General features: G+C 55.6%; 1 protein-coding gene across 3 annotated transcripts in view; it reads right to left on the bottom strand.

Moving 5' to 3' along the window:
• Nucleotides 1-290: 290 nt before the first annotated feature.
• The window catches only part of DSCAML1 (DS cell adhesion molecule like 1), a 96118-nt gene continuing 70237 nt past the window's right edge, over nt 291-26171 (bottom strand). The window contains exons 8-33 of one of the 3 annotated variants that reach the window (XM_077788037.1): nt 24151-24423; nt 20883-21161; nt 20571-20690; nt 20287-20463; nt 15707-15906; nt 15317-15413; nt 15078-15206; nt 14548-14715; nt 14306-14376; nt 13200-13440; nt 12168-12314; nt 11941-12096; nt 11282-11421; nt 10000-10153; nt 9696-9813; nt 9444-9607; nt 9154-9252; nt 7330-7518; nt 6959-7246; nt 6718-6873; nt 6568-6598; nt 6109-6227; nt 5826-5978; nt 5432-5626; nt 4435-4746; nt 291-1153 (exon numbers count right to left, since the gene is read on the bottom strand). In XM_077788037.1, the coding sequence (XP_077644163.1) occupies nt 705-1153; nt 4435-4746; nt 5432-5626; nt 5826-5978; nt 6109-6227; nt 6568-6598; nt 6718-6873; nt 6959-7246; nt 7330-7518; nt 9154-9252; nt 9444-9607; nt 9696-9813; nt 10000-10153; nt 11282-11421; nt 11941-12096; nt 12168-12314; nt 13200-13440; nt 14306-14376; nt 14548-14715; nt 15078-15206; nt 15317-15413; nt 15707-15906; nt 20287-20463; nt 20571-20690; nt 20883-21161; nt 24151-24423 (4625 nt within the window). In that variant the 3' untranslated portion in view covers nt 291-704. Of the gene's footprint in view, nt 1154-4434; nt 4747-5431; nt 5627-5825; nt 5979-6108; nt 6228-6567; nt 6599-6717; nt 6874-6958; nt 7247-7329; nt 7519-9153; nt 9253-9443; nt 9608-9695; nt 9814-9999; nt 10154-11281; nt 11422-11940; nt 12097-12167; nt 12315-13199; nt 13441-14305; nt 14377-14547; nt 14716-15077; nt 15207-15316; nt 15414-15706; nt 15907-20286; nt 20464-20570; nt 20691-20882; nt 21162-24150; nt 24424-26171 lie in introns of those variants that run through there. The other 2 variants (XM_021530010.3, XM_031506838.2) reach the window with 2 other exon arrangements.

Genomic DNA, 26171 nt, shown 5'->3' with positions numbered 1-26171 from the left:
GGTTTGTCCTGGGCTGGAGCTGGACTTGTACTGCTCTCTCAGTGCTGTGGCACACTCTGCTCATGGCTGTTCTGTCCTGCTCCATGGAACCATTCCCAGCACTCTGCTCCAGTTTCTGGCCCTCCTCCTGCCCCACAGCTCTGCAGGTGGATATGTGCCTTATTATTCTTGAATATTCAACCCCTGGCCTTTGTATTTCTGTACTTTGGCTGTCCCTCTCCATCCTCCTGCCCTGTCCTGCCCCAGCCCTGCTCTGCCTAATTCCCTGCTCACTTCACAAACGCCCCGCGTATAAACATAACCTTTATTGCACACAGCGCTGGGTTTTTTTTCATAGAAAAAGGTATTAACACATAAGCATTTGCAAATTGAAGCAACTCCTGCTGTTTTCAGAACAGTAAAATAGCATGCAATGTCTTGGAGACGTTCCTTTTTTAAAACCACCGACAAGATCAGGGAGAGAAAAAAAAAAAAAGTCGCTGAGTCTTTCCTTGTGCCCCTTTCAAAATGATGTGAAATATATATATATGTTTACATATATATTATATTTTTAAATCTGTAACATCAAATTCTTTGTGCCCTGGTTTCTTTTTCTGTTCGGAGAAGAAGAAAATAGCTTCATTTATACAAAAGAGTCTGTTATGTACAAGTTTGTTAATTAAATATAAACGGCGCGGGGAAACGAGCAGCATCCGGCGGCGGCCCTACACCAGCGTGTAGGACTTGGAGTAGGCTCCGGCACCCTGTTTTTGAGACCTGCCTACCCCCGACGTGCTCATCTCCAGCAGCGAGTCCCTGGAGCCCCCCACTTTGGAGTGCGTGGGCACCCGCGCCTCGGCGGCGGCCACGGGGGGCTCGGCGGCCACGGGGGGAGCCGGGGCGGCGCTGGCGGCGGGCGCGGGCGCGGGGCCGGCCGGGCCGGGCATGGGGAGAGTCCTCTGAGGTAAGGTGGTTGCGGCGGAGGCCGGGGGAGGCAGCCCCAGGGGCTTGGCACCGGGCTCCAGCGTCATGTGCCGGGCCTGTGCGTGGTACGCCCGGGCCAGGTTGCGGATGGAGGCTTCCCGCGGCGGCACCACCGGGCACGGCTCGTGCGCGTCGGGCTTGCGGAAGAAGGCCTCCGACTTGACGTACAGCGGGAGGTTGCAGTAGTCACCTGCCGAGGGAAGAGCAGGCAGGTAAGGCTCTGCAGGGACCCTCTTGCCCCCCCACCCTCTGGACGTGTTGGCTTTGGGCTATAGAGAACACGATGGGCTACGGAGAATGAGTTGGGCTATGGAGAACCCGTGCTGTGTAGAACATGTACTACAGAGAACGTGTTCTATCAAGAATGTGTTGTGCTACAGAGAACACAGGCTACGGAGAACATGTTGGGCTATGGAAAACATGTTGGGCTACGGAGAACACGTTGGGCCACAGAGAACATGTTGGGCAATGGAGAACACGTTGGGCTATGGAGAACGAGTTGGGCTACAGAGAATGAGTTGGGCTATGGAGAACCTGTGCTACAGAAAACATGTTCTATTGAGAACGTGTTGTACTACAAAGAACATGGGCTACAGAGAACACGTTGGGCTATGGAGAACGAGTTGGGCTACAGAGAATGAGTTGGGCTATGGAGAACCTGTGCTACAGAAAACATGTTCTATTGAGAACGTGTTGTACTACAAAGAACATGGGCTACAGAGAACACGTTGGGCTATGGAGAACGAGTTGGGCTACAGAGAATGAGTTGGCCTATGGAGAACCTGTGCTACAGAGAACATGTTCTGTTGAGACCATTTTGTGTTACAGGGAACACTTTGGGCTGCAGAGAACCTGCGCTGTGGAGAACCTGTGCTACAGAGAATGCGTTGGGCTACAGAGAACGTGTTCTACCGAGAACGTGTTGTGCTACATGGAACAGGCCCTGCTGTAGAGGGAGAACGTGCTGTGCCATAGAGAACGAGCTGTGCTGTAAAGAACGTGTCATATTGTCATCCAAGATTGTCCAATTGTCCCAGTCCATGCAATGCAACACCTGAGATGTGTCAAGCATTAGTGTTCAGTGCTGTACACAATGTCATGTAATGTGTCATGATACAACAGTGTTAATTATAATGTTAAATGTAGAGTGATGGATGTTATAATGTGATGTAATACTGGATGTACAGTGAAATACACTATTATAATGGTAATAGCATGATGCTGAAGTTCTGACACGGGACAGGCACGGATCCTGCTCTGTAAAGGACAGGGGGAAATGCTCCTTGTGCTCGGTGTCCCTCCTGTGCCAGCAGCCAGCAGTGGGAGTTGGTGTGTCCTACTCCCAGCTTTACCCTGCCAAGGTGAGTGCTGTGCTGCCTCAAACCACTCATCTTGCCGTGCTGTCTTATGGCATCATCTATAGTTAGTGCCCTAATTTAAGGGTTTTATGTCTGTGTATGGATAAGAGCCCGTGTTGTTATATTGGCTGTTATCGGTGTTGTAGGGTTTATTTCTGCTCTGTCACACTGCTCCCTTTGTGTTCTACAGCAGCACCTCCAGCTGTAGGGCCTTAATTTAAGGATTTATATGTCCACAGATGTAAAACCCTGTTATTAGTTTGCCTTTTATATTTGCAATATATAACACCTCTAGCCAAAGAGCGTTGCTCCTTTAATTGTATATATTGTGCAGTGTGTTCTGTAAGGGCACGTTCCTCTCTTCACAGGATGTGGAGAGAATGTAATTAATACAGGATCTGTGCTGTTAATACAGGATACAGCACATATACATATGGGATTATATGTATTTTAGGAGTTATGGTTATGTGTCTATATATAATGTTTTACATTAAAAATATAAGTATTTTTAATATAAAAATAAATATTATATATAAGAAAAGCTATATAATATAAATAAATATTATATAAAAATATTATTTATATAAAATGTACATAAATATCTATATAAATACATATAAATATCTATATAAAATATAAATAATTCTATATAGATATATACATAAATCTCTATATAAATATATAAAAATTTACATATAAGTGTACATAAACCTATATATAAATGCATAATTTTTTATATGGGAATATATAAATTGCTATATAAAATATAGAAACTTATATAGCCATATATAAAACTTTATATAAGGAATATAAAAATATATGTATTAATATATTTTATATAAATGTATTTATTTGCATATAAACATATAAAAAGATATAGTTAAATATGTAAAAAATTATATAATATAGATTTTTATATATATATAAAGCCCTGTGTTATTATATTGTTTCTTACAGGTGTTATATTGGTGTTATTATAGCACTATGGCCTTAAATCTTGTATGCTTTATAATAGGTTCTGTAAATTCCTTTCTTTTTTAAGGTTACAACAGTGTTATACCTAATACTCTCTGTGCTACTTAAACTATGCCATAAAAATATGTGGTCTAATTTGAGGAGAAAGATGATCCCATTATATTGTGTGCTATATAATCAGTAAATAAATGAACTATCAATTCCCACCTATGGTTTTTTCAATCTGTCTTCCAGGTATTGTTCTATTTTGAGGTAATAAAATTCATGTGGGTGAGAGATTGTCGGGGTTCTAGCACTAGGGATAGGGAAGAACTACTGAGGAATATCAAGGAATACTGATGAACACTAAAGCAGGGAGAAAATACTGATAAACACTAAGGAATACTAAAAATGAGGCAGGGAAATACTGAGAATGCCAAAAAATGGGGAAGGTACTGAGGGTCTGGGGCAGTGCTGAAAAATGGGGGGGAATAACAAGGAATACTGATGGGTATTAAAAAATGGCAATGAACACTAAGGAAAAGGAAGGAAGAGTAAAGAATAGCCAGGGATACTGAAAAATGGGATGGAACACCAAAGAAGGGAAAAGAATACTAAAAAACAACAAAAAAATAATGAAAGAAATCAATGAATGAGGAAAGAACAGTAAGGATGCCAAGAAATAGGAAGGGATCCTAAAGAATGGGAAAGAACAGTAAAGAGTAGATAGGGATATTGAAAATTGGAAAGAATAATTAAAAAAAAAACATGGGGAAATATCGAGGGATGTGGAAAGAACAGCAAGGAATGCTAACAAATAGGAAGGAATATTGAAAAATTGAAAGGAACAATAAAATATGGGGGGAAAAATACTAAGATATGTGAAGGAACACTAAAGAATGGGGAGAAATACCAAGAAACTGGGCAAAAAAACCCCAAAGATTGGGTGGAATACTAAGGAATGGATGGAATGCCAAAGAAAGAATGAAATACCAAGAAATGGGGAACGACATTAATCAACAGAGCAAGAACATTACAGCACGGGGAGAAATACCAAGAATGTTGAGGAATACAGGATTGGGAAGGCCTCCTAAGGATTTTGGGGAGCTCTGGGGCGCTGAGGCCGGGCAGGACCCCCACGGGGCCCATGGGGACCTACTCTTGCTGGCGCGGTGTGGGATGGGCACGGCCACGGCCTTGCCCCGCTCGCTGTCCTGGGGCTTGGGCGGCGAGGCGGTGAAGCGGCAGATGCCGGGCTCGGACGGGGTGCTCATGGAGGTCATGCTGTCGGCGTTGTCCGTGGTGCCCGTGGTCATCTGGTCCGAGGAGCTGTCGGAGATGAAGCACTCGGTGATCTCGAACTTGGCGTGCTGCAGCTGCTCCTCCAGCTTGGCGTGCTCGTAGGCGCGCGCCAGCTCCTCGTAGGTGGACGAGGCGCTCTCCGTGGACACCATGCTGTTCCGCCCCTTGTCTGCGGGGAGAGGACGTGTCACCGACCTGCGAGCTCTCCCTGCCCTGGGAACGCCTTTTCCAATGTCATGGGAGGCTGTCCCTGCTGGGATGCACCCGGCCACCTTCAGGGCCAGGTTGGATAGGACATAGAGAACCTGGACTAATGGAAGGGTGTGGATATTCTCAGCTCAGAGAGAAAAAGTGAAAGATTTCTGCCAGGCTAAGCCTGGGAAAAAGTCCAATAAGAGCGTAAACAATCTATTATCCTACTTTCCATTCATATGGTTTGTAGATATGTTCTACAACACTGACCTAAGTCCAGTGTACCAATCAGGTGAAATGTTTTTACTCTAAGACCAATGGAATTAATGGTCACGATGTTGTCTATAAAAGAGAGAAATGCTTTTGGATAAACGCTCATTTTGCCTTCTGAAATTGTGAGAGTAATTTTGTCTGTCCCTGGTTCAACAGCATCAGGAGGGTGGAACAAGATGAGCAATAAGGTCCCTTCCAGCCCAAACCACTTTGTTTTTTGATGATTCTATCTGTCCCCACAGCTGGGCATTGGCCTGGCTGCTCAGAGCCACCAAGTCGTGGTTCCACAATCCCACTGAACCCTGAACTCACAGTCTGGGGTCTCTGCGAGCCCCAGAGCAGCAGATTGCTGCCAGCAGCAGTGGCAGGGAGGCGGTGGCCCTGCGTACCTGTGTCCTGCGAGAGGCTGGCGCTGTAGCTGTCACTCTCGGTGACCGTGATGCCGTGCTGGGAGCCCACGGTCCTCCAGTCCGAGGTGAGGGTCCGCGCCGGGGTGGACGCCTGGCACTTGGTGAGTGTCCACTGGCTGGAGTACCGGTTGCGGGTGCTGTGCGCAGACTTCACGCTCTTCCTCGACACGGGGTCTGCGGCACAAAGGTGCCAGAGTCACGGTGGGTCCCTCCCACTCATGGCCAGGGTGCTCTCCTCTCTCCTGGAGCACAGCCTACCCCTTCTTCCTTCCCAGCAGCTGCTTTTGGGCACAGGCAGTGCTGGAGGAGAGTTCCCCACCCCTGCCCCATGTGCACAGCCCCCAGCGCAGCCAGCCCGGCCCCACACACTCACTGGTGCCGGGGCGGATGTCGGACATGTCGATGAGGGGCCCCGTGTTCTGGATCAGCGCTGGGTGGTGCAGGGAGACGCCCGTGCAGAAGCTCTGGGGGTTCACTGCCTGGCTGAACTCCGTGTCGGTCACCGGGATGGTGGCTTTGTCATCCCCTGTGGGAGGGAGCTGCAGCTCAGACCCCTCTGGCCAGGCGCTGTAGGCACCTGCTGGCCCACACTCAGCCCATCTGTGGGACTCCAGCGCTCTGGGGCAGCAGGGGATGGGAGCTTTGCCTGTGCTTACCCAGCTGCTTGATGCCCTCCTTGTCCTCGATGAGCAGCTGCACCCGCGGGATGTCGATGTGCAGGCGGGGGCCCTGTGGGGGCCCCTTCACCGGCGTGTCAAAGCTGCGGTTATTCTTGCTGTGAGGTGAGAGGGGACGCAGACCCGCCCATTACCGGACAGAGCCCCGGCGGCTCCAGCCTGGCACGGGCTGGGGATTGCCACCAGCCAGCCCACCCGGGGCTCAGCTCTGCCCACGCGAGCTCCAGTGCGGGTGCTGGGACCCTCGGGCAGGCAGGAGCAGACAGCAGCACTGGGCTGCTGTGCCACAGAGTCACTGCCACAATCTTCACAGGTGTGAGTGTGAGCAGGTCTGGAACCGAGTGAGGGCTGTACCTTAAAAGCAGCCAGACCACCCCCAGCACCACCTATTCCCTGCCTCTCCACCCAGTCCCAGCCACAGGCAGATGCAAGACTCACCTGATCAGCATTTCTGCCAAACTCTTCGCATCTGTGCAGGAGACACAAAAACCACGAAGTTTTTTGTAAGGGAGCAGTTTATGGCACCGTGAGGCAGCCCAGGAACACAATCTGGGGTCCCCAGTGCTGTGCCTCTGAATCCCATCTCACCTCGAAGCCTCTTCAGCCGCTTCTCCTTCCTCTTCTTGCGGATGATGAAGAGCAGGGCCACTCCCAGCGTGGCCAGGATCACGGGGCAGGCGATGGTGAAGAGCTTCTTCACGTCATCACCCTCCCCTTGGGCAGACTTGATCGGGGGGATGGTGCCTAGGGCAGAGCAGGGGCGGGTGGGCACTCAGCATGCCGGGACCCCCGCTCTGGTGGCGCTTCCCCCAGCCCGTGCCCCACTCACTGCCGTCGTAGTCCAGCGTGGCGAACTGCGCGGTCTCGTTGCCGCAGCCGGCGCTGTTGCAGGCCTTCATGCGCAGCTCGTACCAGGTGGCCTCGCGCAGCTCGGTCAGGAACACCTCGCTGGAGCTGTTGGTGCGGAGGCTCTGCCACACCCAGTTGCCCTTGGGCCGGTACTCCAGCACGATGGCCGTGATGGGGCAGCCCCCGCTGCTCCAGCCCTGCAGGTTCAGCCTGGCGTGCGTGGAGTTGATGTGGGTGAAGAGGTGCTGGTCCTTGCTGAAGGAGGGCTCTGCAGGAGAGGGGCTGTCAGGAGGGTGGGGAGGGGATCCCCGTGGCCTCTGGCGGGGCAGGGACGCCGCAGGCCAGGCTCACCTCTGCCGTGGGTCTTGGCCTCGATGATCTCGCTGATGCGGCCGGCGCCGACGCTGTTCTTGGCCGCCAGCTTCACCTTGTACCAGGTGCCGCACTTGAGGCTCTCCAGCTTGAAGGAGCGCTCCGAGGAGCTGATGAACACGTCCTTCCACTCCTCGCTGTTGTCCACCGAGTACTGGAGCACGAAGCCTGCGGGAGCAAGGAGGGGGTCACCTCTAGGCAACAGGCGAGGGGAAGGGGTTATGGTGGCACAAAGCCTGCGCCCACATCCAGCACAGCCTTGCAGTGCCAGAGCACCCATCACACACCAATTCCTGCACTACTCTGCGCTCACGAGCGGTGGTGGAAGCTGCCTGCTGTGCCCACCACACAGAGCCAGGCAGGAGCCATGGGCAAGAGAAGTGTGGGCACACCCAGAACCTCCTGAGAGCTCTGGAGGGCCCCTGGCCACACCTGGCCTGCCCCCAGCATGCCCAGGATGGCCCCACTGCTCATTTCCACACGGGAGTGCACGCTGTGACTGAGTGGTGCGAGGCTATAAAGGGAAAGCTGGAATTAAGCAGCTCCCTCGGGAGGCTGCAGGGAAGTTGCTCCTGTCATTGCAGACCGCCTCCTCTCCTGTGATGAAGAGTATTAGGAAGCACACTGTGTCCTAGATGAGCAAACCTGTTACGCTGCCATCAACAGAGCACCTGGAGACGGCTGGTCTGGGCTTCCTGGGGAGCACAGGGACACAGGGACAGCCCCAAGGGCATTGGGGCATCTCGGGACAGCACATCCCTGGGCCATGCTGCCCAAACTTTCCTGGTGCATTGGTAGGTTTGGCTATTTCTGCAGGATACTTAGCCAATTCTCAAAAATAGCAGGGAAGAGTAGGCTTCCTGCCTTGCTGTGTGCATAATGAGCTGCACAAGGCAGGCCTGGCAGGATGGCCCCAGTGCCAACGCCACCCAGGTACCGCCGTGGCAGTGCCAGAGGGTTCATGTGAAGGAGCTCTGTGAACACCCAGCTCCAGCTCGGGCAGAGCAGTGGGGACACTGCTCACACCTTCCCACCACCAAGGATTCCCTGTGGATGGTGATCCCAGGAACTTCCCAAAGCCATGGGTGTGTGATTCCCAGCCGTGTCCACACCAGCCCTGACACCCCCACACCACCCACCCTGGTGCCTGCCACTGCTTATTTATTTATTTTGTACCTGCGGTGTGTTTTTAATATTTCTAATCCAATTATAACCAAATTTATCAACAGAGTCCGCTGGAGTGAAAGGCTGCTGGCTGGGGAGATTTGCTTGTAATTACTTTCATGCTTTTAATTAATTGTAAGCGAGGTCTCCTTCCTCGCTCCCCGCTCCCCCCTCTGCACGCAGCTGTTTCAACCTATAATTCATGAGATGAATCAGAGCAGAAAGGAGACTTGGGAAAGCTGGGATGCTCCAGGAGCCCTCCCAAAGCTCCCAGCCTGTCAGGGATGGATGTGGGACAGCTCCTGCTCTGCTGGGTTCAGAGTGGCACCAATGCCAGGAGACACGGAGCAGCACTGGGGCTGGCCCTGGCCACCACCACCTTAGCACCCAGTGATGTGCCCTTCATTGCCTACATCAGTCCCTGCAGCTTGTCCAGGACACCTGACAAACCCCTCATCAGGGCTGGCAGCCCCTGCTAAGACCCAGAGGCATCAACCTTACTCTGATGCATTTTGGAGAGGCGGAAACTGAGGTGCAGATACAAAAAGGTGTGCCAGAAAATATGTTCCATGAGGATGGAACCAGTAATGGTTCTGGGTGAGCTGCTGGTAGCAGCCCCATCACTCACAGCAGCCCTACCTCGGATGGAGCTGCCCCCATTGTCCCCAGGGATCCAGGCCAGCGTGATGGACGATGCTGAGGTCTTGGAGACGGTCAGGCGGGGCTGGTCTGGGGGCACTAGGGAGGAGGGAAAGCCCATGAGCACCTCACACATGCAGCGTGCCCCAAACTGTGCCCCCCAAAAGTGGCAAGGAGACCTGGCCCTGGTGCCTGGGCCAGCAGGAGCCCCTGGTGCAGGACAGACCCCGGGCACTGGTGGGTGGGGATGGAGCGTGCGTGCAGGGCAGGCACGGAGCTGGAACCCTCACCTTGCACCAGCAGGTTGATGATGATGGTGTCGAAGCCCCAGGTGTTGGTGGCAGTGCAGGTGTAGTAGCCGGAGTCCTCGGCTTTCACCGAGCGCAGCACCAGCGTCCCGTTGGCCTGGATCAGGCGGTGCCCGTCCACTGTCACCGGGATGGCAGAGTCCTCGCTGCCACGAGGAGAGGGGGCACGTCAGCCGCCTGTGGCACAGCCAGGCTGGCACCAGCCCCCAGCACGGCTGGCGGCCGCCTCCATACCTGTCCTTGGTCCACTTGATGGCAGGGACCGGCTCCCCGACGGAGTTGCACGGCAGCCTCACGTCCTTCATCCATGGCGTGGTGACGGTGCCTCCGAAGGAGATGATCTTGGCGGGGGCTTGGGGGCAAGGAGGAGGTCAGCCTGGGGGGCAGGCCCCGTGCGCAGATCCCCCGAGGTGTAAGGAGACCTGGGAGCCCAGTGCTGCCCCTCCTCTGCCCTGGGCTCACCCAGCCGTGGTTTCCTGCAGACCACGGGGCAGGGCACAGCAGCGGAGGTGTCCCCCAGGCTGGCAGCCCCCCGTACCTTTGCCCGCGGGCTCGATGGTGACCTTCTCGCTGATGTTGCCGCGGCCGGCAGAGGTGACGGCGGCCACCCAGAGCAGGTACTGCTGCCCCCGGTTCAGGTGGGCGATGCGGTAGAAGAGCTGGTCAGGGCTGGTCTCGTACTCGCTGGGAGCCTGCGGAGGGGGACACGGGAGAAGGTGAAGCTTCGGTGAGACCCTCAGCCCATCACCCTGAGCAGCGGCTCGGCTCCGCTCACATCCCTCAGTGCCGGGCAGAGCCGGCTGGTGTCGTGATTCCTCCAGGGAGCCCGAGGAGCAGATGGCTGTGCAGCATCCTTGTTCCCGGGAAAGGACACTGCCCTGGCCCCGCTGAGCTGCAGCAGAGCCAGCCCAGAGACAACCCCAGCTGGGATGGCCCAAACCCTCTGCGGTCACAGCGAGAGGCCAAGGGGACCCCAAAACCCACGCGGGGTCACCGCATCGCCCACAGTGTCCTCTCCAGCCCTGCAGGGGCTCTATGGACGGGGCTGTGTGCGAGCACCGGGGCCAGTCCCCATCACAGCGGGGACAAAGTCACCCTGCCCCACGGAACCAGGGGAAGGACTGCCTGGCACAGCACCCAGCTGTGCCACCATGCCAGCACCATGGGATGGGCTCCGCGAGCCCCATGGCGCCGGATGGGTCTATTAAAACATGACTTGGCAGGTACCAGTGTGCTCACTGTCAGCACACGTGTGCCCTTGCGGGGACACGGATGTGAACGTACCCCAAAGCAGACACACCTATATGAATATTGTATAGTATACATAATTTTTTTTTTTTACCCAAATGACAGTTTTGACAAGATGCCAAGAAAACAATATCAGATCCCAGCGGTTTTACCAGTTGCTTTGATGAAAAGATTATGTTGCCCTGGAAACCAGAGGCTCAGATAGTGAAATGAGTTTGAGAAGGAGCTTTTGATAAGCACTAGTCTGTAGACCTCCCATCAACCTCTCCCTCACCAAGGAGGGATGGGGCCAGGCTGGATTTCTATTTCATTTTCGGTCAGCTGCTGGCATGTTTCCCCCTCTGGAGCAAGCACTGGGCAGGGCAGATGCCAGAGAATGGGAACAGAGAGACGATGGGACCATTCCCTGCTGCACAGTGCCCATGGATGCCCTTGGACAATTCCGCAGTGCACCCCAAGAGGTCTTTGCTGCGGCTGCTGCCTGGCACCAGCTCTCCCTCCTGCTGCTGTTTGGCCAGCTCAGCACTCCCTGGCACACTGTGGTGATCCCCAGCCCCGTGCCCATCTCGTACCGGCTGCCCCGAGCCGGGGCTGGAGCAGAAGATGGTGTACTTCCGAATGATGCCGTTGGGCTTGGCCGGCGGCAGCCAGGACACCACCACGCTGCTGGCAGAGGACGGCACAGCCTTGATCCCAGCTGGGGGACCTGGAACTGAGGAGGGACAGCGTGGCTGAGCTGGTGCCAGGAGGCCTCCAAGGTGTCTCTGCCCAGCTGGGAGATGTCACAGCACCCTGCTGTGGGGCTGGCACCTCAACCACACCCTGGGAAGCAGCTGCAATGGTGGTGTCACACACAGGCAGGGACACCTCCCCATGGGTGGCTCCCCGTGTGAGCCAGGGGCAGGAGGGTTAATTGCAGCCCAAGCTCTGCTTTAGAAATCATGATTGGCTTTTAATAGCCATCTCCTTAATCTGTCAGCCGTACCCTGCCCAGCTGCACCTCCCTCCCAGCATCTGGCTCTTCCTAAGACACAGGCCCAGGGATGCTTTGCTAGCGAGCTAATGGCATTAAAGTAGGACAGGCGGGGTGTAAATATTTAAATATCCGCACTTAAGGAAAAGGAAAAAATGGAAAGGGAAATGCCCTGCCCATGGCTGTACACGGGGGGTTTCCCTGTGCCCCAGCAGCCACTCCAGCCCCTCGGCACGAGCGGGTGGCAGAGCCACTTACTGTCCTCCTTGGTCTGGATGTAGAGCACGCTGCTGCGGACGCCGTCGCCCGCCTGGGTGTAGGCCAGCACCTGCACGCTGTAGTTGGTGAATTTCTCCATGCCCCGCAGCTCCACTCGCTCCCGCGTGGTCGTGATGTTCTGCATCTCGCCCCACTCTGCGGGAGACAGGGCCCGTCAGCCCCTGTGCCCCCCAGGTGCCCCTGCCACTGCTCCCCACTGTCCTCACCTCCGTCCATGTAGAGGGACCAGAAGATGACGCGGTACCCCTTGAGCACCCCGTTGAGGGTGCTGCGCGGGGGCTCCGACCAGGAGATCACGGCCACGTCCGAGGTGATGGAGATGGCTCGCACGTTCTCGGGGGGCTGGCTGGGAACTGGGGAGGGCAGGGACGAGGAGGACAATCAGCAGGAGGCTGGAGATGCCAGCTGAAGGAGCCGTGTCCCACACTGCACCCACACAGACCCCGCTGTGCTGCTGGAAGCCCTCAGCCAGTCCTGCCCAGCAATGCTCTGCCTCCAACATGGTTTTCCTTCTCCTGGGCCAGCGAGGTGGGTGTGAACCCTGTGCTGGTGGTGACAGGGAGGATGCTTCCCAGCAAGGGGAGAGTGGGAGAGCTGACTGGATGCGAGGTAATTAGATCCCATTGCCCCGCAAGAGGTAACTCTAATTTTTATGATCATTTAAATGATAATACATCACCGTAACGATCCTCTTTGAAAATGATTATTGTTTCATATTACTTAGGTGCAAAAATATAAGCACCATGTAATTAGGGACGGAGTATAATAAACTAATACAGATAGTCCGTTTGAACAAAATGAAGGTAATATAATTATGGAAAAGACACTATTGTTAAAACAGGGGCCCTTGAATACCCCGGGAGGAGTGCTAATGCAGCCAGGAAACGATCGCGGTTTGACAGGCTAACGAGAGCCTTAATTAAGTATGAAAAACTGCTCAGCAAACACTGCAAAACTTTTTCCTCATTGTTTTTAAGATGACCAAGGCCACCAGTGACCGCGTCCCAGATGGAAACCTGCCTGGCGCTTCAGCACTGCCAAAATCCACTGTGCACCCTTTAGCTGTGCCACAAACCCCGTGCCACGGGCGTCCCGATGGCTCTGGGCTCCCGGATCCTTCCCTGGGAGCTGTCAGGGTGCACACAGCCACCACCCCAGACCTGTGGGACGGGATGGGAACCCAGTGAAGGTCCCCTGGGTGGGACCTGGACCTGGTTTGGTCGCTGGGCCGTCCTTACCATCCTCCAGCGTGGTGGCGTTGATCTCGCTGGACGAGGGCCCCGTGCCCGCGCGGTTGAACGCCTGCACCACCACCCCGTACTGCGCGAACTTCTTGAGGTTGTCCAACGTGTAGACCTCGCTGTCCCCCGTGGCCTTCATCTCCACGATGCTGTACTGCCCGTTGCTGCCCGGGCTGTTCTCCCGGTAGCCAATCTGGTAGCCACGGATCACCCCGTTCTGCAGCTCCTTCTTCGGGGCCTGAGGGACAACGAGGGCAGGACACAGCCGTGTCACAGGGGTGGGAGGCTCTCAGGGCTCCATGCCCCAACCACCTCTCCCCAGCGGCTTTTTTCAAGGCTTTGAAGGAATCTTCTCTCCCCACTTTTCACTGAGTGGCAAAATAATGATAAAAATGGTCCAGCAAGTCCTCAAAGCCACCAGAGAAGAAAGTGCTGCCTGGACAGCACCACTCCCCAGCTGGAGCAGGAGAAATCCCAAGTCTGGCAGCCTGAGAGGCCAGATTGAGATCAATCTTAACAATATTTCTCTGAAGCATTAACAAATCAATAGGCTTGATTGCAAATTTATGTTACAATGCCAGGGCGATCCATCTTGCTGAAATACTCCTAAAATGAAGTGACCTATCTTTCAAGTGAATCTTACTTTTCATTAATCTGTTTTTCAGTGCTTAAGGGGAGGTGGGGGGAGAAGCTGGAACCCTAAATTTATTGACTTAGCAGTTCATTCCCAAGTTCTAACTTTATAATCAATTTTATTTTTCATTAGGCAGCTTTGGAAAAATAAATCCGATTCTAAGTTTTATTGATCTCTGCTCAAACACTTTGCAACCCAGCACCTGAGTTTTACATATTTATCCTCTCTGCCCCATGGTTCCCCACGGACACCCTACGAGATAACGAGCTTGTTGTAAAACATGATTGATAAGAGCCCTGAGCAATAAGGGGAGCTGCTTGCCCAGCCTGCAGGTTTTCCCTTTTCCTGGGGAATTCTTCCTGATTCTTGTAACACTGATGACATGCTGGGTCTCAGGACAAGCTGGGACAGCATTTGGCCAAGAACTCATAGCCAAAAAAAGCCCACACCCCATCCCAGCCTCACTCACCTTCCAGGTGACCTGGATGCTCTGGGACGTGATCGGCTGCAAGGTGACATCCATGGGAGGGCCATCGGGAGCTGAGAGAGACGAACACAGAAAAGCACATTGAGAAGGTTCAAGAGCTCCTCACCAGGAAATCCCCTGGCTTCAGGAGAGCTGTGCCTCAGCCAGCTTCCCCCCAGGCTGCAGCCCCCGTGTTCCCCCTGCCCAGCATCCCCACCGCCCAGGCCAGGAGCCCAGGGAGGCACCTGCTTCCTCGGTGCTGATGGTGAGCTCCTTGCTGGGCTCGCTGCGCCCGATCTTGTTGAAGGAGTACATGCGGATGCTGTACACGGAGGCGGGGTGCAGGTCCACGATGTTCGCCTGGTTGATGGTCGGGGAGATGTTGCGTGTAGACTGCTTAAAATCCCAGGAATCTGGAAGAGCAGGAGGGCGAGGAGGAAGGGTCAGAGCCTGAATCCCATCCAAGGTTGGCAGGTGGGGTCCCCAGGCTCCTCCAGCTCTCGTACCCCCAGAGAGGTGCTGCTTCTCTCTCTCGCTGTTGTGCGCTGGGGTTCAACTTTTTGCAAATATTGTCTCTTTTAATATTCCCTTTCAAATGCTCCCATCCAACAGAAATTACCATATTTCATTAATGCCGCTCTCTCCTTTCTTCATCAAAGGAACCGGGATGCAGAATATTCCCTCAGAGGCGCCGGTGGGGCAGTCCCACACCTGCCTGTGGAGGCCAGCCCCCAGCCCCACTGTGGCGTGGGGAGGGGACATCCCTGTCACCTACCTGACTTGTTCTTGTACTCGATATCGAAGCCGGTGATGATGCTGTTGCCGTCGAACCGCTGTGTCCATCGCAAATTCATGCTCCGGGCTTTCACCTCACGGATCTCCAGCTCGGGCGGGTCAGGGGGCTCTTGGGGACACGCAGGCAGGTTAGGAACACAGGCAGGAGGCCCCCAGGAGCTGGGGGACCCTGCCAGGAAGGCTCTGCACCGCAGGGCTCACGCAGGGGGGATGGAGTACCTTGGACAGTGAGCTGGATCAAGCCTCTGTCCTCGCCGTAGGAGTTGATGGCGTGACAGGAGAAGAAGACGGAGTCCCCGCGGTCGGCTGGTTTCAGCTGCCAGTGTTCCGGGGAGAGGAGCCAATTCAGACTGAGCTAGCCCAGCGCTGTGCCCTGCCTTCCCCTGGCATCCCTACCTGCTCCCACCGCAGTGCCACTGACTGGAGCTGCAATCCCGCCCGTGGCACTCCGAACACGCCTCTGGGCTCAGCTTGGCCACTCAGGGAGCCCAGCGCAGTGCCAGGCTCTGTGACACCCCCTGGGGCCACCACACCCTCCCCACACCTTCCCTTCTTCTCTCCAACACCCAGCGAGACCCGCGGCAGCCCTGGCGGGCGCCCAGCCCTCACCTTGAGGGTGGAGATGACCTCGTCACCGTTGTCCTTGGTGGTGATGGCGTAGCGCATGTTGCGGTCGGGGTCGATGACGGTGTCCCCCTTCTCCCAGCGGATGATGATGGGCCGCTCGCCCCGCGCCGTGCAGTTCAGCTCCTTGGTCTGGCCCTTGATGGCGATGGTGGTGTTGGGGTGGGAGGTGATCATGGCCGGGACTGCGGGGAGGCAAAGTGTCCCCTGTGTGCCCGGGGGGACGGGCGGGTGCCACCTGTGGCTGCCAGGCCCTGCAGAACCCACGGGCCCACCGAGGACACGGCGCATGCGGCTCTCGCCGAGAGGCCCCGCGGCCCCAAGCGGAACCGTCTCGCTGCATTATACAGCTCAGGATCATAAAATAATGAAGCAGATAAATTTTATAATGCATAGCATTACACCGGGGTAGACAATAAAACGTGAAAGACAAATAACCAAGTGCACACTATAATGAAGAGAAAGCCTCCAGTCTGAGACGTGCGGGTATGAATTATTGACTAAGGTTTTACACTCCCGAGGATGAGAGGAAGAATGTTTTCCATCACGGATTTGCATAATTCACTCGTATAAACCTGGGCAGAATACAGAGTGTGATTTCCCATCAGCAAGGCTGCCTTTGCATTGCAGATGCCAGAGATGATATTTTTTTTCTTTTCCATAGCCACCCCAAAATACAAACGGGGCCAGTGGGGACACCCTGTGCCGTGGTCACCACCTGGCTGGGGTGCAGCACCCCGAGGTGCTCGAGCAGTGGGTGCAGCACAGCTGGGATGGCTGATCAGTGCTGCGAGGGTGCTGTACTGATCCCTGGCCCGGCTCTTCCCTGCTCCACGAGCCAAGCCCTTTGTGCCACCCCAGTGCCATGCAGTGGGCTGGCTGTGCAGGCAGCACACGGGAGGAACGGGCTGGGGGACCGAGGGCAGGCTGGGTAAGCAGAAAAAAATGTAATGCATAAACAAACAGCAGTGCTGAGTCCTGCAGTAATGTATGATAATGACAATCCGCAAAGGCAACACACACTGTTCTAATGGGACACAAGAGGCTCTAATGAGCTACGACTCCTCGGCTTTCTGTGGCAATGTAATTCAATTAACAGCGAAGGAAACCTTTCCTCCTGAGCTGCTGGAGTTTGCGGGGAGCAGGACAGTGCAGTGCCCAGCCTGGTGCCCGTGTGACAGTCCTGCCCCAGGGGAGCACGGCCATGCGAGCTGGCAGCGGACAGCAAAGAGCGGGGATTTGGTGTCAGCGCAGCCTGGGTCACCAAGGGTTACAAGAAGCAGCCCAAGACTTCTCCAAACTCTGCCCTGTCCCGTCCCCAGTGCCCTGACACCTCTGCCTGCCCCAGCTCCAGGTCAGGGACACACCGGGACAGAGGGAAGGACTGTCCCAGCCCAGCAACCGTGTGCCATCGGCTGAGGGCAGAGCACAGGGACAGATGAGGGCTCTTGCACTGCCCCAGAGCACAGCACAAGGGCACACACAGCTGGAGGAGGGGCTCAGCACCCAGTCCTGGCAGGATGGCAGCCTTGCCAGGCTCCTGCCCACTGCCCCTGCCATGGAAAACCATCGAGGGGCCACGCTGGTGTTTGGCAAACAGGGACGCTGGGGATGGGGTCCCTGCCCAGGCTGGAGGGCAGTGTAGCAGCAGAGGTGTGAGGCCGTGGGGCCGAAGGGGCAGCACAGCCCCTCAGGGCTGCAGCAGCCTTGGCTGCACCGGCCCCTTCCCAGCGAGCAGAGGCCCCGGGAGAGGAGCTCCGTTTCAGGCTCTGCTTCACTGAAATGCACTTATTGATGTTTGATTAAAAGCAGCTCCTTGGATGTAAACATATCAACTTCTCTCAATTGCCAGGGCCCCACGGGAGCTGCACGTAGTCCAGAGCAGGAAAAGAGCACAACAAACCCCAAGAAAACCCCAATCAGCTGTGAGGATTGCACAGATAGGGGCATTGGTGCTCAACACCTGCCCTGGAGCAGCTCTGCAGCTTGCAGAGAGACCACTCTGCTTGGGACTGGCTGCAGGGACCTCCAAGGGTGGCTGGGGGCTGCTCCTAACCAGTCTGTGATGCCTTCCTGGGTGCAGGGGCATCAATAACCTGGCAGGAGCCACAGCTCACGCAGCACCCTGGGCAGACAGGCTTCCTTCAAGGAGAGCTCACCTCCAACACCTCCTGCACCCTCCATCTGCACCCACCGGGGCACACCCCACCCACCCAGCCTCTCCCGGTGCCCACGGCCTTGTTAACAAGGCCACAACCAGAGGCTGGTCCTGCTGGCTGGGCAGAGATAAGCCTGGGAACAAAGAAGGTGACAGCCACCAGCACGCTGCTGCCGTCCCACACCCGGCTGGGGCACGAGCCGCTTGACAGAGCGCTGGTGACAACTGAATGAGAACGGTGACAAGGGTGACAAGGGCTGTGCCTGCCTCCCTCGCCCCCCTCTTTCTTGTTTGGAGCTGGCTCTGTGATGTTAATTTGATTGCACCCGTCTCAGCTTCCTTTCTACACTGATTAGCTGAGTTTCACCTGAAGCATGAGATTAATTCAAATTGCATGGAAGCAATCAGTTATGCTCGTGCTGTGTGGCAGCGAACTTCCAAAGAGGGCTGTGCCACGGCCACGGACAGAGACCCCTCTGCCTGCCCCCTGGCTGGACCCCTGGCATCGAGGTGCTGGCACGAGCAGGCAGAGGAGCCCCCTCCCCAGTGCCAGGGGTGCTGCCTCTGTGGCACAGCCGGCAGGACCCTGGGGATGGATGTGACTGTCCCCGTGCCACACGCTCCCGACACCGGGCAGGTGTGCAGCCACGTGCTAAATGGCATTTATCACACTCTGCTGGGCCCCTCACCTGCGCCCAGCCCGGCACGCTGTCCCCTCGGGCCCACGCTCAGACATCCAGCACTCCCCACCTTCCACTCCCCACTGGGTGCTGGTGGCTCCTTCCCAAGGAGGGAAGGACAGGCTGCCATGCTGTGGGAGCCCAGGGGCACCCAGGGACTGGAACATCCCCATGGGTGCCAGTCTCCAAGCAAACCTGGTGGCTTTCCCCACTCACCACCCCCTGACAAACGCAGCATCCAGCAGCTCCTGGCTCTGCCAAGCCCAGGGAACTCAGGCACACACTGCCCAGCGTGTCACCGGGCTGTCCCAGCTCACTCCTGGAGCCTCTTGCTGTGCCATCAGGGCAGGGATGTGTGACACCAGCTGGCTGTGGCACTGCCCTCTTCCCTGCTGACCGCCAGCACGCTTTGTTTGGGCTCTGATTAACTCTCATTTAACTCAGTCCGCAGTGGCCTGACTTTCAGGGAAAGCCAGTGCTGATCTCCCTTTAATTGGGCTGACATTTCGCTAAACAAACAAAAACCCCAAAATGAAACAAAACAAAGAGCCCATCTAATGCTTAATTGGCTGTGGCGCTTCGTCTACCTATTCATCCAAACCTTTTCAAAGGCAGCGAGGGCTCCGAGGGCTCGGGGAGATGCAAAAGCACTCGCATAATAAGGTTATGTGCTATTCAAGTCAGCAAGCAACCTGTCCTGGGATGCAATTACAGGAGATAGCAGGGACACGGCACCGGCTCGGGCTCCCAGACTTCGCACGCTCGCCCGGGATTAATCGCCTCGACTTTGTACCTGCACCTCATTGAAGTGCCTTGTTTGAAGTCGCTGGGCTTGATTCATCAGTTGCAGGGATAAATTAAACAGCTGACAGGGAGGGGAGTAGGAACCTGGGAAGGCAGAGGCTGGGTGAGGAGGGGAGAAGCCCCTGAGAGAAACAGCTGCTGGTGAAGAAAGCACCAGGCTGGGGAGGGGAGACCAGGGCATGGCAGTGACCAGGGAAGGCTGCAGGTCCCCTCTGCCCACAGCACCCTGGGTGGATGAGCAGGGGGTGGTGGCTGCGCAGCTTCACCAGCGTCCATCCCTCTGGCACAGCATGCTCACTGCCTCATTCCCAGCATGGTCAAGGCAAAGTTTACTCCTTCTGAGCCCAGTCCTGACCCTGGCCCCTCCTGGATGTGACGGTGATTGCTCTGGACCCCCTCCACCACCTCCTTTTGGAGGTTTGAATGCTCCCAGCAGCAACGAGCGCAATAACTAAGACGGAGCTGGCAATTATACATTCTGCTGATAGCAACGGGAGAGCAATCCAATAACACACACAGTTCAAACACGGTGTCTAACAACACTTCCCAGCCCATCCCTGTCAAAGCAGCCCAGCTATTTCCTTTCCTCCTGGATGATGTAGATTGATTGCCTGGTTTTATTAAAGACAAAGTGTGTTTAATAGAAAAAGGGAAGCGGGTCCCTGGAGGGGAGGAATCAATGTCCTCCCGTGCCCTGCATTGATCGTGGAGATGCATGGGGCCGAGGCTGGAGCACGGCTGGAATGGCTGGAGCTCTCAGAACAGAGAGGAAGGCTGCACCAGACCAGGCTCTGCTGGTGACCCCGTGTCCCACAGCCACCCCCACCGTGCCCAGCTCTGCTCCTGGGGTCAGCGCCGTGGTCATGCCAGGAGCAGATCCCTGTCCCCGCGTCGATGCCCCCAGCACAGCCCTGGGTACTTACTCTTGACGGTGAGGAACATGGACTTGCTGATGTCTGTGCCCACGCCGTTGCTGGCCTGGCAGAGGTAGTAGCCGATGTCCTCCTCCAGCACGTGGCGGATGAGCAGGGAGCTGTTGGGCAGGATCTGGATGCGGCCCGTCAGGGGGATGGGGTGATACTGCTGGGGGTTGCCACTTCCTAGGAGGGGACACAGAGCTGCAGAGCTCAGCTCTTGAGGCTCAGGGCTGGGGTGGCCAAGCCCAAGGACACTGACATCCCCACACACTGCCGTGACCCGTCCCTACCTTTAGCGTGCTTCCACATGACTTTGGGAGGGGGGTACCCATCAACAGAGCAGTTCAACACCCCGGCTTTTCCATAAATGCCATCTTGGTTGTTGGGTTGGACCACAAAACGAGGAGGCACTGAGGAGTTTGGGAGAAAGGACGGTCACTGCAGGAAAATCCCCATCAGATCCCTCCCACTCCCCACCGCCTGTGAGCACGGGGGTGCTGTGGCTCAGCCTTGCTCCTCACCCTCCCAAATTCCCTCTGCTCCCCACTGAGCTGCCCTCCCTCCCACCAGGAGCGGGTGGGACGTGGTGGCCCCGGGCTCACCCCGCACGATGAGCTGCCGCTCCCGGCTGACGGTGGCAGCGTCGTTGCTGGCGATGCAGGTGTAGTTCCCGTTGTGCTTGAGCGAGACACTGGAGATCTGCAGGGAGCTCATGAACTCCTTGCTCTCGATGGTGACCCCAGAGCCAGAGAGGATGACGTGCCCGTCCTTCCTCCAGGTGATGTGGATGGGCATGTCCCCAGAGGAGACCACGCAGGGGATGTAGAGGAGCTGCCCGATGGAGGCTGGTGGGAACTCGAAGGGCTGGATCAGCGGAGGGACTGTCGAGGGGAGAGGCAGAGAATGATGGAGAGCCCATCCCAGGAAACCTTCCTTTGGTGGGGATGGGCTGCAGTGGGGCTTGGGGAAGGAGAAGCAGCCCAGAAACTAAACCAGGCTTTTGATTCCACCAGGAACAAGGCCAGGGGACAGCAGGAGGTGCCATCAAGCAGAGAACAGCAGGAAGACTTCTCCCACCTGGCAGGGCCACCCTGCTGAGAGTGGTGTAGAGAAACGCTGACCCTGCACTGGGGAAAGCCCTGGCCACCCCCAGCACGTGGCACCCAAAATTCCACCTCAGCATTTATCCACTCCCAGAAAAACCATTATTAGATGGATGCTTTTCTTAAAGGTGCTGGATTCAGAACCAGCCATTATCTTTCTGATAACTTAATTAGGCAACTGCAGCATCTCTGGCAATGTGGGAGGGGGAAGAAAGCAGAGAGAGGGAGACAATTAGCTTAACAAGACTCAGCACCTGGTAGATGAGATCCTCGTTCTGCAGTCTCCATAATTAAATTAGCAGCCTGCCAATTGTCCCTTCGGCAGCGGGGAGCTGCCCTCCCGTGCAGGCACGGGGCAGTTCCCCGTACCCCCACGCACTTCCCTGGGCTCCCACCTCCACCCTGTGCCCGTCCCATCACTCAGGTTTTGGCACTGCTGCCCTTCCAGAGCACGGCAAGCAGCGGCTGTCGCTGTGCCCCAGGTGGGAGCCTGGCACGGGCAGGCAGGGACAGGCAGGGCTGGCCCGTCCCTCTGCCGGCGACAGCAACGTGGCTCGAGCTGCCAGAGCCATGGAGCCAGTGCTGCCTGTTTTCCATAATTAATGAATAATTAATTGGGGATGCACTGCAGTCTATTGCAGAGCGGGGATGGGCTTGTGGACCACGCGTCTCCAAACACGCCCCTCCGGCCGCTCTATCTGCTCCAGCTTCCCACAAACAGAGCTCACAACTCCCCTTTCCTTCCCAGATCACTTCCCGCTGTGATTCTCCTTTTTCCAGAGCTTCCAGGCTCTCACTTGCCTGCAGCCTGGAGCACCCTTCTCCACAGAGCCCATCCCAGCAGCTTCAGTCCAGAGGTGACCCTGCGTGCAGCCTCTGCCTTCCTCTGGGGTGAAGCATCACCCCACAGTGCCCTGGCACTGTGTCAGCTCCCCAAAACTCTGCAGCCACCTGAGCAGAGCTGTGTGGGAGCCCCAGGACAGTAGCAACCCACATGGGATTAATTAAAACCTTAAAAGATGTCTGCAGGAATAAGGAGCTGTCAGGGCACCTTGGAGGAGGCTGGATTTTGGATTGTGCTGCTGGGGAAGTGCAGGGAAGAGGCTCCAGCAGCACCCCTGATCAGCAAAGCCCTGCAGAGCGGGGAGGTTTGAAACTGGGATCCTGAGGGTCCCTGGCTAAGTTACACCTGGGCAGGAGTTTGCCTCAGCACGAGATGGGGATGAGGCCTCATGCACAGGGCTGGGGCTGCCTGCACATCCCTGTTCCTGGAGGGAGCAGAGGGAATTTTAAGCTTTTACTGCTGTGAGATCGGAAGGACCTGCGTAACTCACCGGTGGAATTTCATGTGGTCACCAGGCACTTGGGGCCATAAAAGCTTTATGGCGCTCCACGCCACCCCACACTCCTTGTGCTACACAGTTTTATGTTTATTCACTCTCTGACTCTCTTCTAGGGCCTTTGCTATTCTTTTCCACAGGCCTTTTATCCAAGGGCCAGAGGAAATGAGGAATTCAGCCAGCAGGGCCGGGTGTAAATCTCCAGCAGTGGAATGAAGACGTCTGGCCCGTGCTGCACCATGCTCCAGCCTGCTCGCCTTCCTCAGCCTGTCACTGGCCACTAATCGAGGCAGTAAATCCACACTGGGAAGGGTTCAGTGGCAGTTCCTTCCAGGATACACAAATCCTCAGCTGAACTTCAGCATCCTGCACCTCTGAGGGCACCTCCCAGCAAATCCCATTATTTAAGTGCTCACAAACACCCTGAGATGATGTCCCCACATCAGCCCTGCCTGTCCCAGCTGTCCCAAGACACGACCAACATCTCTGGCCTCTTTCCAAGCCCTGGGGCTCCACGTGGACAGGGATTTATGTGAGGTGAAGAAAGCAGGGCTGGCCAAGCCCTGCAGACCCCAGGGGCGAGAAGACCTTCCTGCACTGCCCTTAGACAGGTTATCCACAGGCTCCCCTCCCCTTTGGAAGCCTGGGAGAAGAGCAGCAGCTAATCAAGTGGTAGCATCTCTAATCAGCTTGATGCGCTCCTCGCTAACCTGATTCCTAATAAGAAAATGGTGGCTGGGAGGGGAGGGAGGGGGATCAGAGTAAATCCAGTGCACGAATCCCCCGCTGGGTGAGAGGCAGGATGACAATTGGCCAGCTCTGTCCCCAGCGCCGCCGTGTTTGTCTGAATGATTTACAGCCAGCACCGAGCTGGCGACGGGTGGAGGCGACCCGAGAACTCCTGAGGATGGGAGATCCGGGAGCACCGCGCGCTCCCAGCGCAATCTCAGCCAGTCACTGGGACGGAATGCATCCGCCTCAATTCATTAGGACTGATAGCTCCCTCAATGGGGCTGAATAATTGATGGCCTGGAGAAGCTTTTAAGATGTTCTGTGTGCTTGGAAGACCGAGAGTATTATTTTTTTAAAAGCTAGCACACACAGAAAAACATCGGTGAAGGTGATCCAAGCAAAGGTTAGATGTTTTAATACGTTATGTTTACACCATAAATCCTTGCTCCATCACTTGTAAGGGGAAATGGATACAGCGTGGCTCGGGGCAGCTGCGGGTGGCAGGCGGGACCAGGTAGCCAAGCCAGATCCCATGAGCTCCCATGCCTGGGGTCTACAGAGCATAGCCACCACCTGGCCATGCAGTTCCCCCTGTGGTGCCCCTCTGCCTCCATCCCACTTCACGGAGATCCCAAAAGCAACCTGGAGGAGCTCTCCCTGCCATCCAGGGGAAGCTTGCTCAGCAATACTCTCACCTTTGACGGTGACGTGGACGCTCTGGCTGATGGAGAGCTGGGGCTGGATCAGCACGCTGCACAGATACTCTCCTTCATCCATGCCTTTCTGGACATCCATCAGCTTCAGGGTGCCGTTCTCAAAGACCACTTGGCGGTGGTTATCGGGCAGCAGCAGAGAGTCCTTGTACCACTTGATGGAGTAATAGGGGTACCCGATGACCCTGCAGTTGATGAAAGTGTCCCTACCCGCGACCGCTGTTATGTTCTTCATGGCGCGGATGCTCGGGGGACCTACATATTGGGGAGGAAGGAAGAGGCAGGCTAGGTTAATTCCGAAGGGCCATTTGCTTGCGTGCAGATCTGCTGCTATTCCAGAGCGAGCTTCACAGGCAGAGGAGGTGACCAGGGCAGCTGGGAGCCAGCCTGGTCTGGGTGAGGAGGCGGCATGGGCTCCTCTCAGCGCGTGTGGGGACAGCTGGTCTCGGCTGCAACCTCCGTCTGCAGCTACTCTCCCTTACCTCCCAAGGGGGCTGTGCTCCTGGGGCACAGCCATGCTTCAAACAGCAATCCCACCCCACTGCTGGAGCCCACACAGCACTGCTCCCCACTGCGGGAGGTCGGATGCTGTCCGTTTTCTGCTCTGGGCACTGTGCCTGCCCAGGGTGCCTCCATCTGGCTCCTCTGGCAGCACCAGAGATATGGAGAGATGGGGAAAGCTCCCCCACCATCACAGCCTCTCTCTGCTTCTCCCAGGAGGAAGCTGCCTGCATTGTGCCAAACATCCTTGGCAGGAGCTGCTATGGGAACCTGACTTCCACTGGCAAAAACACTTCACACCCACTTGAACCCCACCTTTCTGTGCCCCCTCTGCCAACCTGCGTGTCACTGGAAAGCCAGACAGCCAGCAGTTTGTGTCTGGCTTTGGAGCTGCCTGAGGCCTGGGAGAATGCTGCAGGTGAGCCTTTAAACGAGAGGTTTCATGCATCAATAATTACATTGTTCTCCCAGTCGCTGCATAAAATAGCGAAGTAATCTAAAGATTAACCCTGTCTTGACTCCTCATCCTGAGGGTGTAGCAGGATAACAGCTTAACAGGCACTCAGGATCAGCTGATGGACAGTGTCTTTCATTCTAGGACACATTAAGAGAAGGAGCAGGAAGAAAGGAATTAGCATCTCGCTCTGTAACCATGTCTTGGGCCTGTTTGAGGGACATGCTCTGCGCCACTGAAAAAGAAACCCGAATCTTATCTAGTGACAGCCTATCAAGAGCTGAGAGAGGGGAAAAAGGGAGACAAGGGAACATCCTCATTGAAAATGCTGCTCTGGCTTCTCCTGGCTGAGGGATGAACTTCCTCCAAATTCAGCAGTAAACGGCAGCAAAATTCCGACTCTCCTGGGATCCCAGCCAAAAAGCCACTAGATCCATTTCAAACCTGAGACACAGACAAACACAGCCCTTCAACCCTCATTCTCAGCAGACAAATAAACGCTCCCTTATCTTGCCTCGCTCCCACCTGTAAACCTGGGAGCTTTAATTGGGGATTATTAATGGGCAGGGGCTTACAGCATACCCCGTGCCTGAGAGCGCTCCCCGGAACACACCGAGCAAGGCGCTGCAGCCGTAATAACACGGTGATTAACGCGGCCACGGCTTTTAGCAGACAAAGAAAATACAGACATGACAAATCAAAGCTCATTTTCCACGATTTCACGTGCTGCCTCATCATCGTTTGTCATGGAGATCCTGGCGCCGCCAGGCGTGGTGGCTGCCAAGGAGTGGGGCTCCTGTAGGGAACGGGGGCAGCTGGTAGAGCACGGGGGACCTGGGACACTTCTGGGCCTGCCACCTCCTTCTCCATGCTTGGGGTCCCCTGGGGGTGACCACCCACCCTGTGCAGACCCCAAGGCAGGGCTTGGCAGAGTGAGAGTGGATCCCAGTGTGGACAGTGCTGCCCTTTGGCTCCTGCAAAGCCAAGTTCCGGCTCTCCAAGCCTCTGGAATTGCTTTCCACTTTGTTGAACTCCCTGCTTTGAGCAT

The sequence above is a fragment of the Lonchura striata genome, chromosome 23 (assembly GCF_046129695.1).
Source record: "Lonchura striata isolate bLonStr1 chromosome 23, bLonStr1.mat, whole genome shotgun sequence".
In the NCBI taxonomy this organism is placed as follows: domain Eukaryota; kingdom Metazoa; phylum Chordata; class Aves; order Passeriformes; family Estrildidae; genus Lonchura; species Lonchura striata.
This window is presented reverse-complemented; position numbering and strand designations above follow the sequence as displayed.